Here is a 20,463-nt window from a genome sequence, read left to right as displayed (position 1 = left end):
AAAGGTTGATCAGGTCAAATTAGGCCTAGATTTAATGGAGTTCTTCTTTCCTTGCTGATATATAATGGAGTGGAGAATTAAAGTTGTAGAGGACGCGATTACATGTTCTTAATTAGAATCAATCACATAAAATTTTGAAAAGGAAAATGACTCGCCAAGCAGAATTTTTAAAATGATAACTCATTTCTAAATATACTATTGCAAAACGGCTCCAACACTGAAACCAACCGTCGCAAAAACATTTTTATTTTAGGCAGGGTGCAGTTGATGGATTGACCTTTGAGTAATAAAATAGTGTTAATGGTTTTTATTATAGGGCTTTTATTTCAATAAATTTGACTAATGAAACAACTTTTGGTTGTTTTTTGCTGAGGCAGCAGTTTTTTTTTTATTTGGAGCCGTTTCAGCTGAATAATCATATTTTCATTAACTGCACACAATGTTGCCAATTTTTTTTTATGTTCGCCTGATGTCTTAATTTCTTTAAGTGCCCTGTCAAGTCTACTTTTCAAGATAAGCATGATGTCATGTACTTGGCACTGATTCTGGATTCTTATAGATAAGATATGAGGCATTTCACTTCAAGATTTATAGCTCCTCCATTAGTTTGAAGAACATCTCATATATATTTTCTTCATCAGCCTGTTGCCAAGAGAGAGAGAGGGAGTGTTTAAATGGACATTATGTGTTTGTGTGTTTGGTACCTTATCATTGACGGATTTGACTCAGTGGTAGCGTCGGACATCTGTCAACCGGAAGGTCAAGGGTTCAATCCTCAGCCATAAGTCAATTGCTCCAGCTGCTCTGTCAGCGGTGTGTGAATGTGTATGAGTGAATGAATTAGCACTGATGGTCACTTTACATACTGTAGCAGCTTCTGAATGGATGAATGGGTGTGAATGGGAAGTTTTGACCTGTGGCATCAAAAGTGCTTTGAGTTGTCAGAAGACTAGAAAAGTACAATACAAGCTAAAGGACATTTAGCATTTCTCATGCCCAGTAATTGTGTGTCTTTAATCAAGATCAAGCAGCTGTGGGTGAAAAAAGAGATGATTGTTTCTGCCTTTGTCTTCACACTGGCTGGCCTTAGAATCTGATCAGTCTGGGTGCTCAGATGTTTCCTTCCAGAAGTTGTCTTTGCCACTTTGGGCCTCATGTACTATTCATACACAACAGTGATTCACAAGAAAACAGGGTTTCAATAAGACATTCAGTGATGAGGCCATGCAAGACTTCAACAAACAATTGAAGCATATTTCTTTTAGATCAACACACAATCTTCCAATTTGATAAACTGATTGATTTTCGCTTTCTTCTTCTGAAGCATTTTCAAGTTTGTTGAGAAGGAACCCAAAAATGTTTTGAAATTCGACAGTGCAGTTTAAGTAATATTGCAAGAAGGACATCACTTGTGATGTGTTTATAACTCCATGTACGAGAGCTTAAGAACAGCAACTAATGTGTCATTCTCAAAGTTGATTCCGAAACCTTAAATCCATTGATAACTTGTAGTGAAGATACTGAAGAGGACTGTTGACCAACTCTTCTCAGCTTCCTCCACATACTTGAGTTCTTTGCCATTGACTGTTTGCTGAACATGTTTGTATTTTGTCTTTCAGGTATACTTGTCCATTTGTGGAGAAATTCTCTATAGACATTGAAACATATTATAAACCAGATACTGGAAACCAGGTGGATGTCTTCAATCTGTCCTCCGCTGAAAAGAGACAAAGAACCATAGGTGAGTCGTTTATCCCACGCTAAAAAAACCTCAATCAGCTTAACCAAATAACCAAGTACCAGGTTTTCAGTCAGATTGTTGTGACATCAGTTTTGCATTTGTCTGATTCATAATTAGGATTTTGTCCCTCTTCAGACCCGATAGACATTGTGAAGGACTACATCGCTCCTCACGAGTACCTGGTGGAAGAAGACCCCAAGCTTTATCAGTCCCTTAAGACAAAACGTGGTCCTTTGTCAGACGACTGGATCGACGAGATCAACCAGAATCCGGGTCGATGTCCTGTCATGTGTGCCTACAAACTCTGCAAAGTGGAGTTCAGATACTGGGGCATGCAGTCCAAGATCGAACGCTTTATACATGACGTGGGTATGTATGGTATGATAGAGGGCAGCTGTGTGTGTTTGTTTGCGTGCACGTGTGCGCTTAAGTGTTTTACCTCTTTGATGCTTTTATGGGTCTTTTTTTTCTCCTTTAGTTTGTAAGTCAATTCTTTCTCTTTAATGCTAAAGTCTAAGACATTACCCCCCTTTAAAGAAAAAAATCTTGGAGCAATGTAAAAACAAAATGACGTTGAAATGCACATATTGTAAAAGCAATAGAAAAATAAATAAGATTAAACTCTCATTTCTCACACAGAGACAAAAACTGACGAACAGAGAGAACATTTTGTCTTTATTGTAAAAAGTGATTTCACAGAAATCTGATTTGGTTCCTCCTAAAATAAATTTGCTGTCCTCTAAATCCTGGTTTGTGTCTCTCAGGTCTTCGCAAAGTGATGGTTCGGGCTCACAGACAGGCGTGGTGCTGGCAGGACGAGTGGTATGGGCTCACTATCGAGGACATCCGGCAGCTGGAGCTGGAGACACAGCTGGCTTTAGCTAAGAAGATGGCCCAGTACAGTCTCAACGAAGAGGGGGCGCCGGAGATCAACGGCTCCTCTGTGAGCCAGGACCAGGGAGCCGAGGTGGGAGGGTCGGCTGCGGAGACAGAGGGAGGAGTAGGGGGAAAGCCTGGAGACTCACTGGAGACGCGCGGGGAGCTGACCAAGCAATGGTCCACCTCCTCCAGGTCCTCCAATAGGTCGTCAAAGAGAGGAGGTACGGATACGTTTTTTAAAATGGCATCATTTATTCAGCATATACAAATGATCTTCTAATGACCTTTTTTTGTGTGAACAGGGAGTCCATCTCATCAGAACATCTCAGAGTGGAGGATGCAGAGTATCGCCAGAGACTCAGAGGACAGTACAGACGACGAGTTCTTTGACGCTCACGGTAAATCTTTCTTTCATTTCCTCCTGTATCAGAATGATACAGACAGTGGAGGAGTAATCTTTCAGATGGTTCTCTGAAGATTCTTTAAACTCCTCCAAGTTGTCAGACCAGCGACATCTCCGTCATGATAGAGTCTTAGTAAAGAGAATTCAGCCTTGTATTCATATAAAGTCAGTCCTGCCTCACAAGATAGCAACAATCACAAGGGTGATGTCAGGTCGGCCTGGTCTGTCGCTCTTTTGTGTACCGTCTTTATTTCAATTACTTGAAAAGAAAGATGAACCTTCCGAAAACCTCTGTTTGTAGATTAGCTTGATATACCGTGTGTGTTTCTGCTTTATACCATGGGATAATTCTAGGTAAGGGTAAAGTAATGTTTTAGTTGTAAAATCCCGTCTGTTAGTTTAATAAAGCTTGTTTGAAGTGTATTGTAGTGTCAGTTTCACTGGTGGTTGTTTTAATTGTGACCTGCCGAGGCACTGCAGATGTAAACGAGCTTGAAGTTATCTCTGGTGCAATAAATCAAATGGCAACATTCATGTTTAATGTTGTCCCTTTACAAATAAAAGTTACATTAATATGACTGATCTGTTCCTCAGATAGGACTTGCTGGATGTTTTTAACAGCTTCCTTCTAAGTAAATAGATTTACCTGATCCTGAGTAAGAATGCCCCCTCCAAGACCTTTATAGACCCACTCGCACACAGTCACTCTGGTAAGAAATACACTTGCCCTTAGAAGATGGACTTAAAATGTACAGGGTACCAGGAGGTTTTTCTTAAAGTCTATGGACAGTGAAGCAAAGGTTTGATCCCTTTTTAGCAGTTTTGGTCAAATTCAAGAAAAAAACCAGCCTGAAGGGGTCTGAGGTTTCTAATGGGACCAGTCTACGGAGACTGTTAAAAACAAACATAAAAAGGAGTCCTCCGTTTCTAGAATTACTTTCTCTTAGTTTCATGTAATGTATAGGTCTTCTTTCCTGTGTATTATGCAGAGGGCTTCTCTGACAATGAGGAGATGTTTGCCAAAGGGATCACCAAGTGGAGCTCCAACGATCTGATGGACAAGATCGAAACAACCGAGGTGGATGAAGCACACGGTAGGCATCAACTTTCTCACGTAGAATCCAAGTTGAGATATTAAGAGTTTTTGAATCGGTACACTGACAGATGAAATCCTGCATTTAAAAAGATATATGATAGAATGAACGGATGTTTTCACAGAGACTTTGTACCAGGAGTCAGGTGGAGACTACACTGTGATGAGCAATGAGGAGAGCGTGATGGAGGTAGGGTTTTTTATGAACTCTTTTCATTCATTCCTCCTTCACATTCTCACTTTTGATAAAAGGCCTTTTTTCAGTTGAAACTGGGCCAAAGATGTCAAGTTAAATTCATTTGAATGTCATGACAAAGAGCCAGTTGAATGTTTAAATGCATGAATCTGATGCACTGCTCTGAGAGCTGGTGGCTAACTTTCAACCCTTGTTTTGGTTGTTTTTTTTTTATTGTACAAGTGTTGTTAAAAAGTATTCTCCCTGCTGTTTGCTTTTCCTGTCTTCTCTTCTTTAATTTTGTTTTCTTTTTTTTAAATCCTATTTCCTTCAATCTGCCTTCTGCTTTCTTGCAGGATTCATCGCAGCAGTGTCTTCAACCATCTAAAATTCACGTCCTTGTTCTGGTGCTGCATGGAGGAAACATTCTGGACACTGGCTCTGGTAAAGGAGAAAACAAAATCTGTCTGTCTGTCTGTCTGTCTGTCTGTCTGTCTGTCTGTCTGTCTGTCTGTCTGTCTCACTCACTCACTCACTCACTCACACACACTCTGTCTCTCTCTCTCTCTCTCTCTCTGTTTTCCCCACTTGGACAAACTGCATTTTATATTTGGTTTAAATAAAATCTAATGGTTCCATACTCGGAGTATACACTAAGGCCAATAGTTTTCTATTATCCTCTGAAAAATAGAGCCGAAATATTGTTCCTTGGTAAAAACAAAACAAAATCAAACAAAAACGGAGCTTTAAATTCCAATGGTTTTTGATTACCACTTCATAAATTTGAGTCTGTTTAAAAAGTAAACAATGTATTGAAAAAATAGGGTGAAAGAGAGTACATTTCTACAAAACACATTTATTTCATATTCACTTTGGGTTTTGTTTTTTTTGCATGGAGTATCAAATATTTCATTGCCCAACTTCACAAGAAACATTGAAGGTCAGAAAATGTACTGACTGCTTCATGACAGTGGACCCGTTCACTCTTTTTGTAAAGGCCAAACAAAGGTTTGAATTCATTGATCGAGGAATCCACAAAAAAAAACTGTTCCTGTCTGTCTAAAGGTGAGCAGAACAGCAAACAAGGAGACGGCAACACTCTGAGTGGAGCCTTCGAGACTGTGATGGGGGTCCACTACCCTGCTGCTCTGGGCCGCATTGCCATCCGGATGGTCCCCTGTCCAGCTGTTTGTGTTGAAGCGTTTTCGCTGGTCTCAAAGTGAGCATAACCAGATAATTTAATTAGTCTGCTGTAATACATGCTCAACCTGTTGTGAAACACGCAACCAGAGAAATAATAATGTGTCTGCTCTGCTCGTCAGTCTGAGTCCCTACAGTTATGATGAAGGCTGTCTGTCCAGCAGTCAGGACCACATCCCTCTGGCTGCTCTGCCACTTTTGGCCACATCTGCCCCACAGTATCAAGATGCTGTCGCAACCGTCATCTTACGAGCTAATCAGGTGTACAGTGACTTTATTAAGTCTCTAGAAGGAGAGACTTTTAACGGCCAGGTGAGTAAGGAATCCAAAGAATCCTGCCTCTCTAGTTGGTGTTGCTTGTGCAGATAAAGCTAATTTATGTTTTTGTGTGTCTTTTTTTTCAGGTGTGTGTAATTGGAGACTGTGTTGGGGGTATCCTGGGGTTTGATGCTCTCTGCAGCAGCTCTGTGATTGTGTCAGAAAGCCAAAACAGCAGCAGACGGGGCAGCGCCATCAGTGTCCAGGTATGATAATTATAATCTTTGACCTTAAAAAAAAAGTGATAATACATACCAGTATATCTTTTAGCTAGCCATTTATGAACATAGAGGCATTGGGCTAATGTGGTTCTAAATTAAAACTACAATATACATTTACAAATATATTTTACCTTTTGTTTCAGACATTACAATGTTCTTTTCTTTCCTTAATCTTGTTTTGTACAGGACACGGACCTTCTCTCTCCAGGCATCATCATAAACAGTGTTTCTCCATCCTCTCCGTCCCTCGAAGGAAGCCGCCATCTCAGCCGCAGCAACATCGACATCCCTCGATGCTCAGGGCCAGACGACCCGAAGAGGCAACTTCCACGCAAACGCAGCGACTCGTCGACGTATGAGTTGGACACCATCAAGCATCACCAAGCCTTCCTGTCAAGGTGAGGCACATATTTCATTTAATGGGTACTGCACTGACTTGAGTTATTATTAATTTTTTTTTCAAATTTAAACTAAATGTAGTAATTATTTTTTTGTGTCCAATTACCAGAACCCCCCTTTAAAGCGCAGGACACATTAATGCAATTCATCCAGTAATACAATACAAAGGTTTCAGAAAGGGACCATTCTGGTTAATAAGTAGTTTCACTTTTTATAAATTCTCATCCAAACACTAAGGTACTTAAACTTTAGTACAGCTATTTTATTTAACTAAAAGATCAGAGTTATAAAAAGTATGTTTCTTCTTTGCGCAGTCTTCACTCCAGCGTTCTCCACGGGGAACCCGGATCCCGGCGCTCCAGTAACAGCACCATGCTGGAAGGAGGGTCTTTGGGAAAGTTTGACTTTGAGGTGACTGACTTCTTCCTGTTCGGCTCTCCTCTGGGGCTTGTGCTAGCACTGAGGAAGACAGTGGTGCCCTCATTAGATGGTGAGGAAGAGTTTTTTTCCTTTTTATTATGTATAGTGTGTTTATTTTATTTACTAGCTTTAGTTGTATTATAAAGTTCCTAGTGTACCTAATTAAGCTTTTACTGCAGGTAGAACTATTAAACCATACAGCATTTTATTTTATTTTTTTCAATGTGAACAGGAAGTGAAAGTTTTTGAACCTCTGCTGTGAGAGTTTCATGTCTCCAGCTGCTGGAGAGCAGGTGTCAGGGGTCAGATGTTATGTTTCTGATCTCAGAGGCTGAAAATATTCAGCTTGAGATGAGACAAATACGTGATTAAAGTCAGTGCTCACTGTGTGTCCTTTGGGCTTTAAAGAGGAGAAGCTACTGCGCGCTCCGTCTGTATTCATGCAGCACATCTGTCTGCCATTTAAAAACATTGACAACAAGTTTTTTTAGCTCATTCTTTAATAAAACCTCCACATGTAAACACCACATTGATCTCAAATCAAGTAGGTTTTCTTTCATTCCTTTAGGAAGTTATTAATTAACTATTTATCTTGAACTAAATGCATGATTTGTCCTTACAAATCTTAAGAGGTTAACAATTAACATTTCAAGATTTTGATATTTTCTTTATTGCAAAGAATTAAATACAAAGGTCAGTACTTCACTTACACCTGTATGTAAAACAAGTAGCAGTCGTAGGATGAAACAGGACATCTGACTCTGTCAAGAAGAAAAATAATAAAGTAGTTCTTTAGGACTGAGCCAGGTTTTCAATCCCAGCTAAGCTATGTAGCTTCTGGCTGTTTCCTTCTAGTAACTTTAAAGACTTTGAAATTGTTTGCTCAAAGATTATTAAATATTATTTCCTCAAATATTACCTTAAAAGAATCTAAGAATAGTTTTTCCCTGAGCTCCAGCCATTTCATTTCTGACCTGAATGTTGTGATGGTGAAGTTTATGTCGGGGTGTTTCAGCTCAATGTGACTCATTGTCAGGTGTAGTTATATGTTACAACTTTGAAGCAGGGTTTTTATTTCTTTTGACACGCTTTAACACCCATTGTGTTAATTTCTCTTCGACAGTGTCCGCTCTGCGTCCAGCCTGTCAGCAGGTTTACAACCTTTTTCATCCAGCTGATCCCTCAGCCTCACGACTCGAGCCGCTCCTGGACAAACGTTTTCACCTGCTACCTCCGTGCAGTGTCCCTCGTTATCAGCGCTTTCCTCTGGGTGACGGACTCTCAGCTCTCCTGGGTAAGTCCCCGAAAACATAAGACACTTAACTGTAGTTTTACCAATATATATTCTTTACCACAAAGCGACAAGTTTTGCAGTGTGTTGCATATCTTTCCCTCATCCGTCTTCTTAGTTGACACCGTTCAGAGTAACCCTCAGCTTCTGATGGAGCCCAGCTGCTCAGCATACCAGCGCTGCCAGGAGAATAGTGTCAATGAGACTTCTATCCCTGTGCCTGTTCTTAACTGGCAGAGCTCCCAGCTCCACTCAGACAGTGAGTTTTTTGATGCATTGTTTTTTGGAAAAGTCATTTTATAAGTTCCTGAGTCATATTATTTCCATAGATTTAATAATAATGGTAGTTTGGTTTAAATTCTTTTTCAAGTAAATCAGTCTTCTTTATTGTCTCACCAAAGGATAGAGAGTAAGAGTCCAAATGTCAAACAACTTAATTTATTTACTGAGATAAACAGACTTACAGCTTTGTTATCTGCTATTGTAAAAAGTTTGATTTTATCCGAGCTACAGTATCACACTTATTTGATTAGAGCTCTTAGACGACACATTTGTTAAACTGAGTCTGGAGTTTAAGTTGGACTTACAGAAGTGACGTCAGGGCTTTAAAGCTCAAGTGAGGAGGTTTCAAACCTGTTATGAAACTGTCTGAAATGAACACTGATGCCTATTTACGACCTACAAAAGCAACTAAGACCATCAGCGACAACATTGATTCATTGATATAGCAAATTTATGGTTATAAATACTGCCACCGGTTCAGTGTCAGACAGTCCATTAACGCCTTGGTTTACAGTTTCTGATGAAAGCAGAAAACATTACTCACACTCAGACATGATCATCCAAAACATAGGATGTACCCATTACGCAGGGATCTCTAAAATATTCACAAACGGAAAGTTCTTCATAGAAGCTTTAAATTGTGGGTTGATTATTAGTAATGTATTTTTGTTCCTTATTAACCCAGCTTGTTCATCTGTTTCCTTTCTTCCGTCTCTTCAGCTGATTCCTCTCATTCACACATGTTTGTCGACGGACAGTACCCTCTGTCCACATCACCTGGAGTTCCTCACCTTCGATGTAACCGCAGGGCGAGTGAGGCCAGCTTAGCCAGCCAGGTGTCAGGGTTAGCCGACTCCTACACTGCCTCCAACATCGCCACCAGTGAGTTGAACACTAATCTGCTTTTTGTAAATCCACGTTTTGGTTTACTCGATGACATTTTAAGTGTTAACATTCTGATTTCCTCCCACCAAACATCCCCTCATGAAGTCAGCACACCCAAACCGCCCCGGCTGCTGTCCCAGCTGACTCTGCCCTACAATAGGTTGTCCTGTCGGAACCCGTCCTTTCGCTTACGACAGAAAATTCGACAGGTGTTCCCGAAATCCAACGGGGTGGAGTCTGATCAGAGCTCGGTCTCTAGCTCTGACATGACCTCAAACACATCTTCTGATTTCACCGATGTCACCTCTGACATCACAGACCTCAACTCTGTGCCCCCGTCACCCAGGGTGCTGAAGAACGTAGAGCAAGGTACCCTGGGAGTTGTAGTAATAGGAAGAGGACATGAAGGGAGGATGCAAGCCTCCATCCTCATTCCCAGTGCTCTGTCCTTCCTCTCTCAGATAGTTCTCCCTCAGTAGAAACACAAGATTCAGAATCAGTCCTTGCGTGCGATTTCTTTTTTTCTCAGCTCAGTTTCACGAGAACCTTTTCTTTGTTTCCACTCAAAAAAAAAAAACTTTGACAAGGTTCTCAAAGAGTCCAATTTGTTTTCATAAATGTCTCCAACCTCTCTAGACCTTATCACTCTTAGTTTTTTTCTGTCCCTGGTATCTCTTATTTCAACCCTTAAACCTCTTACTCGTGTTTGTGAAACTGCTCATCCATCGATGAGCAGGATGTAGATTTGCAGTGGAAACATCAAACAAACATGGAGATAATGGATTCCCTGATTTGTAATTCTACTCTTTTCTTTCTCTGTAGTCGCTTCTCGGTGGTGGGGCAGTAAGAGGATGGACTACGCCCTCTACTGCCCGGATGCCCTAACAGCCTTTCCTACAGTGGCTCTGCCTCATCTCTTTCATGCCTCGTACTGGGAATCCACAGATGTCGTCTCTTTCCTACTACGACAGGTTTGTCAGAACATATTAAGTCACAATTTCAATTCCGTCTTAACTGATCTGGCGTTAATCCATCACTTTGGTCCACACTGGAATGTTTCAATGAGTATTGGGCAAATGGCAATAAAACTGGATAAAGCGATTCATTAATTCTACAAACACTAACCCTCGAAGGACAGGAAGTCATCATTTATTTACAATAAAAAAAAAATCAAGATAGACTCAAGCTAGTTGGCACATCTGTGGGTTGCTCAGTTGTGGCGTTTTGTTGACATGCTCTGTATGTATCAAAACACTTAGTGGAGCCTTGTTTTACATCTAAAGTTATTAATATTATTAAATGTAAGGAAAGTCATGGCTCTCAGACAATGAATCTTAATTATGGATTTTTTGTAATCATGACGTTGGATGATACACTGTGGTGAAATTTTTCAACACCTATTAGAATGTTTTACATGGAGATGAGTTTATTTCTCTCCCAATCAGGATGATTTGATTGATGGAGTCAGTATTTAGAGAAATTACTGCTCCCAAATATCTTGCTAACACCTGCATTTTCTTTGAACTCAGCCATACTGTTGGATAATTACTAATCCCTTAGCATTAGCAGTTTACAGTAGCAAGCTAACTAGCTAAACAGATTTTGAGAAATTGCTTATTGATTGACCTGCTACAAATCAGCATGTAAGCATCGTCATGATGACCCTGTGAGAATGCAGCAGCAAGCCTGCAGCTAGCCTCTCATAGCTGTGAGCATGACAGCTAATAGTAGGAATAGTGAAGTATTTCCATTGTATTCATTTTTTTAAGGTTCATACTTCTTTATCGTTACACTAAACATATAGCTCCATCAAGAAGATGAAGCAGTTATGTACATTTATTTTCATATCTATGAGGATCCAGACTATAAAGATGAAATAAAGAAGCTAGAGTAAAATATCATCTACCCACAATGCTTTGACAGACTGCTATGTCATCTTTTTTTTGTTGTTGTTGTTGTTGTTGGCTGAACTTTGAATTGCTGATTCCCAGCCAGCATGGGGATCATGATGAAAGTGAAATCATTTCAACGTTACATTTTCTACACCTATAACACATAGGCTATTTATTTAATAGATACACTATCATACACATCAGGGAGAGGCTGTGGCCAGCCGTAGGGAAGGTTGGGGGTTTGATCTGAAGCTGCTGCAGCTACATGTCCAATATGTCGTTTTGGAAAGACTCTTAACCCTGAGTTTCTAATTCTGGTCCAATTTAAGTAGTCCGACAATCTCAATCCCATTCATCATGTAACTGTTTACATTGTCCTTCCCAGGTGATGAGGCATGAAAACTCCAGTATTTTGGAGCTGGATGGTAAAGAAGTTTCTGAATTCACACCGTCCAAACCTCGAGAGAAGTGGCTCCGCAAGAGGACTCATGTTAAAATCAGGGTAAGATCCTTATTTTTATTTCTTTTCTCCTTTTTTTTCTTCTTAGTTTGTGAGTTGTTTGTTTAGAAATGTTTACATTGTAGATCTGTAAATGGCTATTTTTTTCCACACTCTTACTTAGCCAGTGTCTGCAAAACATTCATATCAATGATGCTGAAATCCCCATCTTTTTATTTTGCGCAATTCATTAGTAACCACATTTTTCGCAGCTGTATTTTTTGTTCTTTTTTTCAGCAGTTGCGGCATGTTGGCTCAATAAAAAAATTAAATAATTCAGGTTCTTCTTGACTCATTTCCATGATTGTTAGCCGTTAGCAGTTTCACAGAGGGTCGAGTTTCACCATCAGATGGTTTAATATAAATAACTGTTGCAGGCCAAATGTAGTCATCCTGTTCTGCCTTCTCTGATTCATTGTCTCAGCTCCCTCTGCAGGAGCTTGAGCGCTGGGTTGAAGTTCAGTTCAGTATATAAAGTAGCTCAACGTACATCTGTCTGGACCAACCATCCCAACCATTAAAAGCTGCTCTGTCATTAGTGGATCAGAACCATCTGAGAGAAACATGAAATAATAGAAAAATGAAATTAACTTAGAGCTTCTTTCGTTTGAATGTTGACAGAAACTGCAGTTTAAAGACTCTCCAAAGAGACACTTTAAGAAATGAATCAAACTTAAACTTTAGAGGTAAAGATGTCATACCCGCCACAATCCCTGGGTGATATGACATCCAAGAAGTTAAATCACTAAATGTAACACGACAACATGAGTGCAAGTATTCTGATTTCCTGTTTTGTCCCTCATGTGTTTCAGAATGTGACAGCTAACCACCGTGTGAATGACGCTGTGTTCAACGAGGACGGAGCCCAGATGGTGACCGGGCGATTCATGTACGGCCCTCTGGACATGGTCACCCTCACTGGAGAGAAGGTAAGGATGATGTCCAGCTGTGATGTGCCAAAAGAAAAAAGGGAAGAAAAAAAAGGTCATGTAACAGAAGCATCCTCAATTGTGTCATTAAGGTCAATGTGTTATCTCCCACAGATTGACATCCACATCATGACCCAGCCTCCCTCTGGAGAGTGGGTGCACTTTGACACGGAGCTCACCAACAGCAGTGGACGTATCTCTTATGTCATCCCTGAGAGCAGGAGGCTGGGCATTGGAGTGTATCCTGTCAAAATGGTGGTCAGGTATGATAAGTCACTCTCAGGCTGTTTAGGGGGGCAGAGGTATGACAATAGAAAAGGGCACCAGCTACATAGTGCAGGTCACCAGAATGCAGAAAATTGTGATTTATTGATAGTGAAATGTACTCAAACCCTGGTTAAAAAAAGTATTATTTACTGACATAGTCAGTGTATTAAACAGAAAGGAAATGATAAACATTTTGATAATTTACAGGTGAGTTCACATCATAATAACTTAATAGCACACTGTATAGGAACGCCTTTGTGACTGTGTATCATGTTTCCACCATTGAATTGGGCAACGTAAAGTTCACTTAAACTAGTGTAGTCTGCAGACACTGTGTAGCAATCTGCATTGCATTATATCAACTTCAAGGACCCCCAAGAGACCACTTCATCAAGTTTATATTTCTGGAAATTCAACATAAAGGACACTGCATCGTATTTTCTAGAGTAGAAGAGCACCTTTCTGGAAACGACTTCACAGATTCTTCCAGTAAAGTAATTTTCTCCAATAAATGAACTGTCTAGTGGTCAATGCATAGTTGCATCCTTGAGAGTACTTAACTGCATTTTCTCCATCAAAAGGCCACCCTGAACGAGGGGAACACATAGAAAAGTTACCATGAAGTCACATTTTCTTCAGTAGGAAAAAGCACACAAAAGGGCTGTGATTTATATTTTTCTCACTGGAAGGCACAGCAGTTTTTATTGTCCCTTTATTGCCATAGGTTTACTTGCTTGATAACTTCTTCTTCTTCTACAGAAATCCTTTTTTTTCACTTCTCCTGTATATTTCCTCCTTTCACAACGTTATTTCAATCGTTCTCTCTGCTGTTGTCCAAAGGGGAGACCACACATGTGCAGACAGCTATCTCTCTATCGTCCCAAGAGCAACAGAGTTTGTTGTGTTCAGTATTGACGGATCGTTTGCTGCCAGTGTGTCTATAATGGGCAGCGACCCAAAGGTTCGAGCTGGAGCTGTGGATGTGGTGAGGTAAGGATCCTAACCAGAAGAAGTCTCTGTATGTTTAGTTTGCAGTCAAATGTATATACACACTAGTTATCAGGGCAAAGGATGGAGAACAATGAATGCAACAGCTGAAAGTCTGCTTTATGTATTCGATTACTTTTGCAGATACTGGCAGGACTTGGGTTATGTGATCGTGTATGTGACGGGTCGTCCTGACATGCAGAAGCAGCGTGTGGTGGCCTGGCTCTCTCAGCATAATTTTCCTCATGGTATTGTCTCGTTCTGTGATGGGCTGGTCCACGACCCGCTCCGACACAAGGCCAACTTTCTCAAAGGACTCATCAACGAGGTAAGGAAGGCTGCAAGCTTGATGTAGTCTTCTGTAAGACAACAGCTCCTGAGTTCTCTAAAAGCAGCTCTCCCCTCTTTGATCAGGCGCATATGAGGATCTTCGCAGCATATGGCTCCACCAAGGACATCTCTGTGTACTCGTCTATCGGCCTGTCTCCGTCACACATCTACATAGTGGGAAGACCAACGAAGAAGATGCAGCACCTGTGTCAGGTATGGAATTCATTCTGATAAAACAAATACATCGTACACTTGAGTGTACTGCTTTACACCCCTTAAGGATTTTCAAACAGGGAATTAAACATCATTAAGTAAATGTTTGTGGGTTAAAACTTGTGTTTGATTTTTAACTGGATGAGGTCATACTCTACATTTAAACTTTGGTTTTGATGGTAAATGTTTTCTTCTTCATAAGGGCATCTGTTATGTGAAACATTTGTGAGTTGTAGTAGGTTGGAGCAGAGCTATGTGGAAACTGCTTTGTATACATAGAGAGTAGTATCATTCAAACATGAAGTTCTCAACCTTGAGCTTTGGATCTTTCAATGAGTCAATAGATCGGGTTAAAGAAGAATAATGCTAAGATGTATTCAAATTCACTTTTTGATATTATAGTTCATTTCTCACATTTTTGACTAGTTGGAACGTTTAAGTGAAATCCTGCTGTAGATATTATTCTTACTCTTAGGTTTTATATTTTTGACATTGTTAGTGCTTTTCTACTTTATAATTGATATTATATTGTTTCATCAATAATAACATTGTGTGTTGATGACCTGTAAAGACACAATCTATCTATTGATACATTCTAACCCTTTGTATGTTTTCTAGCTCTGTCAATGTGACATTTTCAAGCTGTCGATACAAGTAAATGCCAAATATGGTCCACCTCAAATGTCTTTCAGTTCATCCCAGATGGTTACGCCTCCCACCTCTCTCAGCTGGAGTACAACCAGAGATCACGTCCCGCCAAGTCCCCCAGCACACGCATGGTCCTACGCAAGGGCAGCTTTGGCTTGGGGGCAGCCGGGGGAGACTTCCTCCGAAAACGGAATCACATCTTTCGCACCATCTCCTCTCAGCAGCCTGGAGGGGCGGGGTCAGCCTCCCCTAACCAGTCAGGCAGGACTGAGCGCACGCTGAGCCAGTGTGAGGTGGAACGGGAACGGGTCACCGCTGCAACGCAGAGGAGTATGAGCATTGCTGCGGGATGCTGGGGCCGCAGCAGTAGCACCAAGGAGGGCAGCGTAGGGTTACAGGGCCATAAATGAGCTTCGAAACTGAGCTGTTGGGTTGAAGGACCCCGCCTGTACCACCATGATTTCTGGACAGACCGCACACAGAAATTTTAAAGAAGAGAAAGTTCATGTTGGCTTTGTATTTTAAAAGTTAAGGGGAAAAAAAGACTTTATTGATCGTAAAGAAAAGGGAAACTAGAGCGGAATCAGTCCAGGAGGAGTGGACTAATCAGGCCAAGAGGAATCAGCTCTGTAGCATAACTCTTTACAGTAATACTTTTATAGAAAGCATCACTAATTATACAAAAGACAAGGATTAACTGAAATATTGTAAGCCTTAAACTAATCTCGTGTAACGGGAAGAACCCTCTAAACCCCCTCACCCCCATGACCTAAACACACACACACACTGTCCTAGCATTCACACTCATGAGCTCAGGACAAACTGCATTCATCATCAGACAGTCTGACGCAGCTTAAATGGCAGCCATGGTGCAATGCCACCATGTTTTGCTTTGTTTCTGTCACAATTTTTAAACACAACAGTTTACCCAATAAAGACTGGCAATAACATGAAGGAAGGGTAAAGAAAATTGGGAAATAGCAATTTATGTTTTTAAGAGTCATTTCATCCAAATTACCCCCAAAAGGACATATTTCATAATTACCCCTAGGGGAATCAAGCCATGCAGACAGTTTTGCGTAAATATATTGTGGATTTGATCTTACTGCATTTAACCCAAAACAAGAACAAGCTTTCAGCTTCCTCAGGTTCTGGAGTACTGGGAAACCTGAGGAAGCTTCAGGCGAAACAAGTTGTTCACTCAGTAAAATACAGTAAGGTTATTTTCTGTGTGTCACGGATTATTGATTTATTCTTCATGTTAAGATGGCATTTGCTATTCTTCACTTTGGTAGCATAATTACTGGGAATATGTTGATATACTGATGGCATACAAAACCAATATCTCCGTTGAACTAAGGAGCCAGACATCTATCAAAAGAATCTGCTTATTTGCTCAAATATGTGTACAGATACAATGATTAGACTTTGTTTTCTGTCAATGCTAAAACATCCTGCATGGTTAGATTTACTAAAGAGAGAAAGACTAATGTATTTAAGTAATTTGAATGATCTGACCTTTTTTAAATTCAGAGAGCTGTATTTGAGATCATAAACCAGAGATGAAAGAACCTTTTGTTTAAATCACTGGACAATTTTATTCATCCCTGTTATTAGTCATGTAATCCTAACAGGTTGCTTGTCAAGAGTTCATTCCACCATGTGAGACACTTTATAGTATTTTCCCTTTCTCTGGGCCATCTGATCCAAGGCCTTAATATCCAACAAGATACTTTATCCACAGCTGGAATTGAAAGCAGAACAACAGGGCATGCAGCATTAAAGCAACAACTAGAACTCTGTACAGTCCACAGCAACAGTCCCTTTATATAGTCATCTGCTTGCAATACCTCCGATCCACCTGCTGGTGGTGTTCTGTTTCCCACATGTGCTGCTGCTGCTGCAGGGAGAAACTTCACTTGTTCCCTGGTTTTTTGCTCTTTTTGCTTACAGGATTTGAAGGATGTACTTGGTTTTTCTGCTGAGGAGCCTGTTTTACTTCAGGCTGGACCCTGGGAAAAAAGCAGGCAGTGGTTCCTCGTTGCTCTTACATTCATTGGCCTGTTAAACATTAAGTATTTCTACCAAATGGACCGAAGAATGGGCAAGAAGAGAATTCCTGAAAAGTATTCAAAAGAACGGATGAACCTTTACTTGATGAACAAATAGGTATCCTGATGAGAGCACACATTTGTGTTGCTTTCATCGTCTGAACTGTTTAACACAAATGAGAAGAAGAAGCCACTTCACATCCAAAAAAACACAAACTGTGCACAAATAGTCAAGATTTTCAGGTTCTTATGCTAACCTTGCTCACTTTTAGGTCCACAATTATTCATGTCAGTTTTATCAAGGACTTAGATGCTATTATTTGCTTTCTGATATTTTTCCTTATATTCATACTGGCATTAAACATATTGAATGTGCTTCCACTGAAGGTTCTTTTGAGCTTATTTAAATGTTTCTATGAACCTAGTATTGGGGTTCAGCAGTCTTAGTCTTCAAAAGTTCTAGGGATTTTCAAGAAAGAGAAAAACAATATTTGAAAAAAAGCCACCTCTCTTCATGTTATAATAAACATTAAACCGTTGCCTTTAGATATCTGCAGTCATAGCTGTTTGAATTGTACCGCTCAAATATACAGCAGTCATGTTGAGTTTACCTGGAAGATCCATTTACGTATGTCAATTTTGATATTTTTTTCCATCCTGTACATTTTATAATATTTTCTTCAATTAAACCAAACAAAAACTCAAAACCTTCTTAATTTCAAAACAAGGTTGATGGCTTTTCTTAAAGACTATTATAAAATGACCCTTTTGTAAGTGATCTAATGTGGTCAGAGCCAGACTTACAGTATCTTTATTTGAAAATCATATTACTGTATTTACTGTAAAAATGCAGTTTAACACTTAGACTAGGATTAAGAATATACATTAATATTCATTTCTGTACACATGCCAAAGAGTTTTAACACACCATTAGAAAAGTTCAACTATAACCCCCATCATTAAAAAAAATACAAAGAAGGTGTCTTAATGTCCAGTATGAGCACAAGAAAAAATAGAGCAAGCCAACCTATTTTTATTTTATTAAGTGGACACCTATTTATTGATTTTAGTCGGACTTGTGAACCTATCCTTTAAACCTGTATCAATGAGTTAGGGTGTGTTGAGTGTTTTTAAATCTGGTTCACTTTATTTAACTATGCTGTTTTATTCTTAGCTTCCACACAACACAGGAGTGTGTGTTTCCACTCTGTGTGTGATCAGTAATGTCTTCAACCCACCACAAGAGCCAAAATCATTGTTTAATACTGTAGTTAATCAACTGTGTAACCTCATTGTTGTTTTTTGCACTAGTTTCAAGTAGAAATAATCTGTAGTTACCGTCTCATGTTGCTACACTTCAATGCCAGTGTAGTGCATGACACTTTTTGTTAATTTCAGGGTATACTGCTTCTGCAGGAGTGCACATGTCTGTACATTTTGTCAGGATTCAAAATAATGTCAGTAAATGTGCCAAACGGTATAAAGTTGTAAGTATTTAGGCAAGGGGTTTTCAAAGTGTGACTCTAAGGGTACCCCCTCCCCAACTTCCTGTTTGAGATTTAGTTGTGCTCGCACTAATGTTCCCATAATACTTTTGGTAAAGTAAAAATGAAAATAAGACCATTTTTACCAGGGGTTCTATTTAAAATTCTGCCCATGAGTACTCAACTTTGATAATGAAAAAAAACCTAAATCAGAAATTTTTAGTCAGAAAGTTTACTTAAGCTATGAAAGTATTTATATGTTGGTTGTTTACTGAACAGATGTTTAGACATTTATACCTGATGGAACCCTATTATTATTAATGTTTCTGCTTTGTATGCCTTTATTCAGATACGACAGTGGATAGAGTCAGAGAAAGTGGGGGATCTCATGCTGGAAAGTAGCCACAGGTCAGAGTTGAACCCAGGCTGCCGTCTTAATTATCTATATCCTGTGAATATATAAGTAACCCCAAATCTAAAAGTATTCACATGATATTGTGTTCAAATTGAACTAGTTGGAACTCAGACAATGAGTGCAATTTATCAAGCAACATTACAAAAAAATAACTTGAGTTGAAATGGACCTATGGAGGTTTATGGTGGAAATAGAAGAAAATACTCTTATGTCCTTGAAAGGTAAAACTTATTTTTGCATCTCTGCGCTCCCCCTTCCTTCAGCTCCCTATCCTCCCCTTGGGGAATTAACGCACATTTTGAAAACTAATTTAGACAAAGTTCAACCATTTTTACAGTGAGAAGTTAATACAATTGAATAGCATTTACTGATTATGCTGGATTTTGATTGTTGATGACAACACATAAAGTCAAGTATTGACAATTGATAAAAAAAAACTAAAGTGGCTTTTAACAGAAAACTGAAGATGTCCCTTAATTCTGAGGGCAGAGATCGAAGGTTGTTGTTGTAATAATGGTCTATAAGCTATTTTGCAAAAACCCATGGACTTATTTTATTTATTAATTTTAGTGATGCAAGACAGTACAGTACAAGTGAGAGGTAAATGTGAGGATGTGAAAAATATGGATAATATACCATGGACTTTTGCATTGAGTTTTAGTTTTGCTGTGTCAGGTTTTTGGCTACAGACGCATTGTCCCCCTCAAGCCGTTTGGCTGCTGAGTTGAATGTCTGCCCATTAGGATTCTGAGACTGTTCAGGAGCTATGGATGTGTAAATGTACATACTGTAAAGATGTATATGTAGGACTTATATGTATGAGAGTTATTTATTTACCTAAAGGTCTTTATGTTACTATTGAAATTTCAGGTAAAATATGTTTGAAATATGTAGCATCTTCTTTGTCACTTTGGTGGTCATTTAGACTATGGACCAACACAGGATGTTATTGTTTTTTTTTAACCAGTGCAATATTGTTATTCAAATCACATCCAGGCAGCACCGCTATCACAGCAGGGGCACAATCTACATCAATACAAACTACAAGCAACTCACAGTCTGAAATCCTACACACCACCTGCTGCTGTGTTTCACACCTCGGAAGAGGTATTTGTATTCAAGCTAACGTCGAACTCTGCTGCCTCTTTACAACAATACACTGCTGAGCATTTTATAGGACTTGCTGTACCTATTTTTCGAACTCAAGTATTTTACAAACACTTTGAAATATAGGCCTAACTGGAGACTGTTTTTTCAGTCAGCAGTGGGTGCATGAGAAAATAAAATCCCATAACCAAGCAGCTTTATTTAACAAGCTGTTGCATGTATTCCAGCCAAATTGGAACTAATTAACCGTCATGCTAAACAATAATAAATGGATTGTCTTGTCCAATATGTCCTCCGTGTTTTCTGAAGCATATATTAAAGCATTTGCTGAATA

At 39.6% G+C, this 20,463-nt stretch overlaps 1 protein-coding gene across 3 annotated transcripts in view; it reads left to right on the top strand.

The window, feature by feature from the left end:
• Positions 1 to 20,415, top strand: part of pitpnm2 (phosphatidylinositol transfer protein, membrane-associated 2) — a 33,776-nt gene extending 13,361 nt beyond the window's left edge. The window contains exons 4-27 of one of the 3 annotated variants that reach the window (XM_079365120.1): positions 1,620 to 1,741; positions 1,859 to 2,110; positions 2,506 to 2,841; positions 2,923 to 3,018; positions 4,013 to 4,117; positions 4,242 to 4,306; positions 4,648 to 4,735; positions 5,357 to 5,510; positions 5,614 to 5,803; positions 5,896 to 6,015; positions 6,217 to 6,428; positions 6,744 to 6,919; positions 7,973 to 8,143; positions 8,259 to 8,399; positions 9,143 to 9,304; positions 9,413 to 9,676; positions 10,130 to 10,278; positions 11,585 to 11,701; positions 12,511 to 12,627; positions 12,742 to 12,890; positions 13,735 to 13,884; positions 14,026 to 14,209; positions 14,296 to 14,424; positions 15,117 to 20,415. In XM_079365120.1, coding sequence (XP_079221246.1) covers positions 1,620 to 1,741; positions 1,859 to 2,110; positions 2,506 to 2,841; positions 2,923 to 3,018; positions 4,013 to 4,117; positions 4,242 to 4,306; positions 4,648 to 4,735; positions 5,357 to 5,510; positions 5,614 to 5,803; positions 5,896 to 6,015; positions 6,217 to 6,428; positions 6,744 to 6,919; positions 7,973 to 8,143; positions 8,259 to 8,399; positions 9,143 to 9,304; positions 9,413 to 9,676; positions 10,130 to 10,278; positions 11,585 to 11,701; positions 12,511 to 12,627; positions 12,742 to 12,890; positions 13,735 to 13,884; positions 14,026 to 14,209; positions 14,296 to 14,424; positions 15,117 to 15,482 — 4,015 coding nt within the window. In that variant the 3' untranslated portion in view covers positions 15,483 to 20,415. The remainder of the gene's footprint in view (positions 1 to 1,619; positions 1,742 to 1,858; positions 2,111 to 2,505; positions 2,842 to 2,922; positions 3,019 to 4,012; positions 4,118 to 4,241; positions 4,307 to 4,647; positions 4,736 to 5,356; positions 5,511 to 5,613; positions 5,804 to 5,895; positions 6,016 to 6,216; positions 6,429 to 6,743; positions 6,920 to 7,972; positions 8,144 to 8,258; positions 8,400 to 9,142; positions 9,305 to 9,412; positions 9,677 to 10,129; positions 10,279 to 11,584; positions 11,702 to 12,510; positions 12,628 to 12,741; positions 12,891 to 13,734; positions 13,885 to 14,025; positions 14,210 to 14,295; positions 14,425 to 15,116) is intronic. The other 2 variants (XM_079365121.1, XM_079365122.1) reach the window with 2 other exon arrangements.
• The last annotated feature ends 48 nt before the right edge of the window (positions 20,416 to 20,463 follow it).

Source organism: Symphodus melops, assembly GCF_947650265.1.
Source record: "Symphodus melops genome assembly, chromosome: 16".
NCBI lineage: Eukaryota > Metazoa > Chordata > Actinopteri > Labriformes > Labridae > Symphodus > Symphodus melops.
Note: the sequence above shows the minus strand (reverse complement) of the source record. Positions and strands in the feature narration are given on the sequence as shown.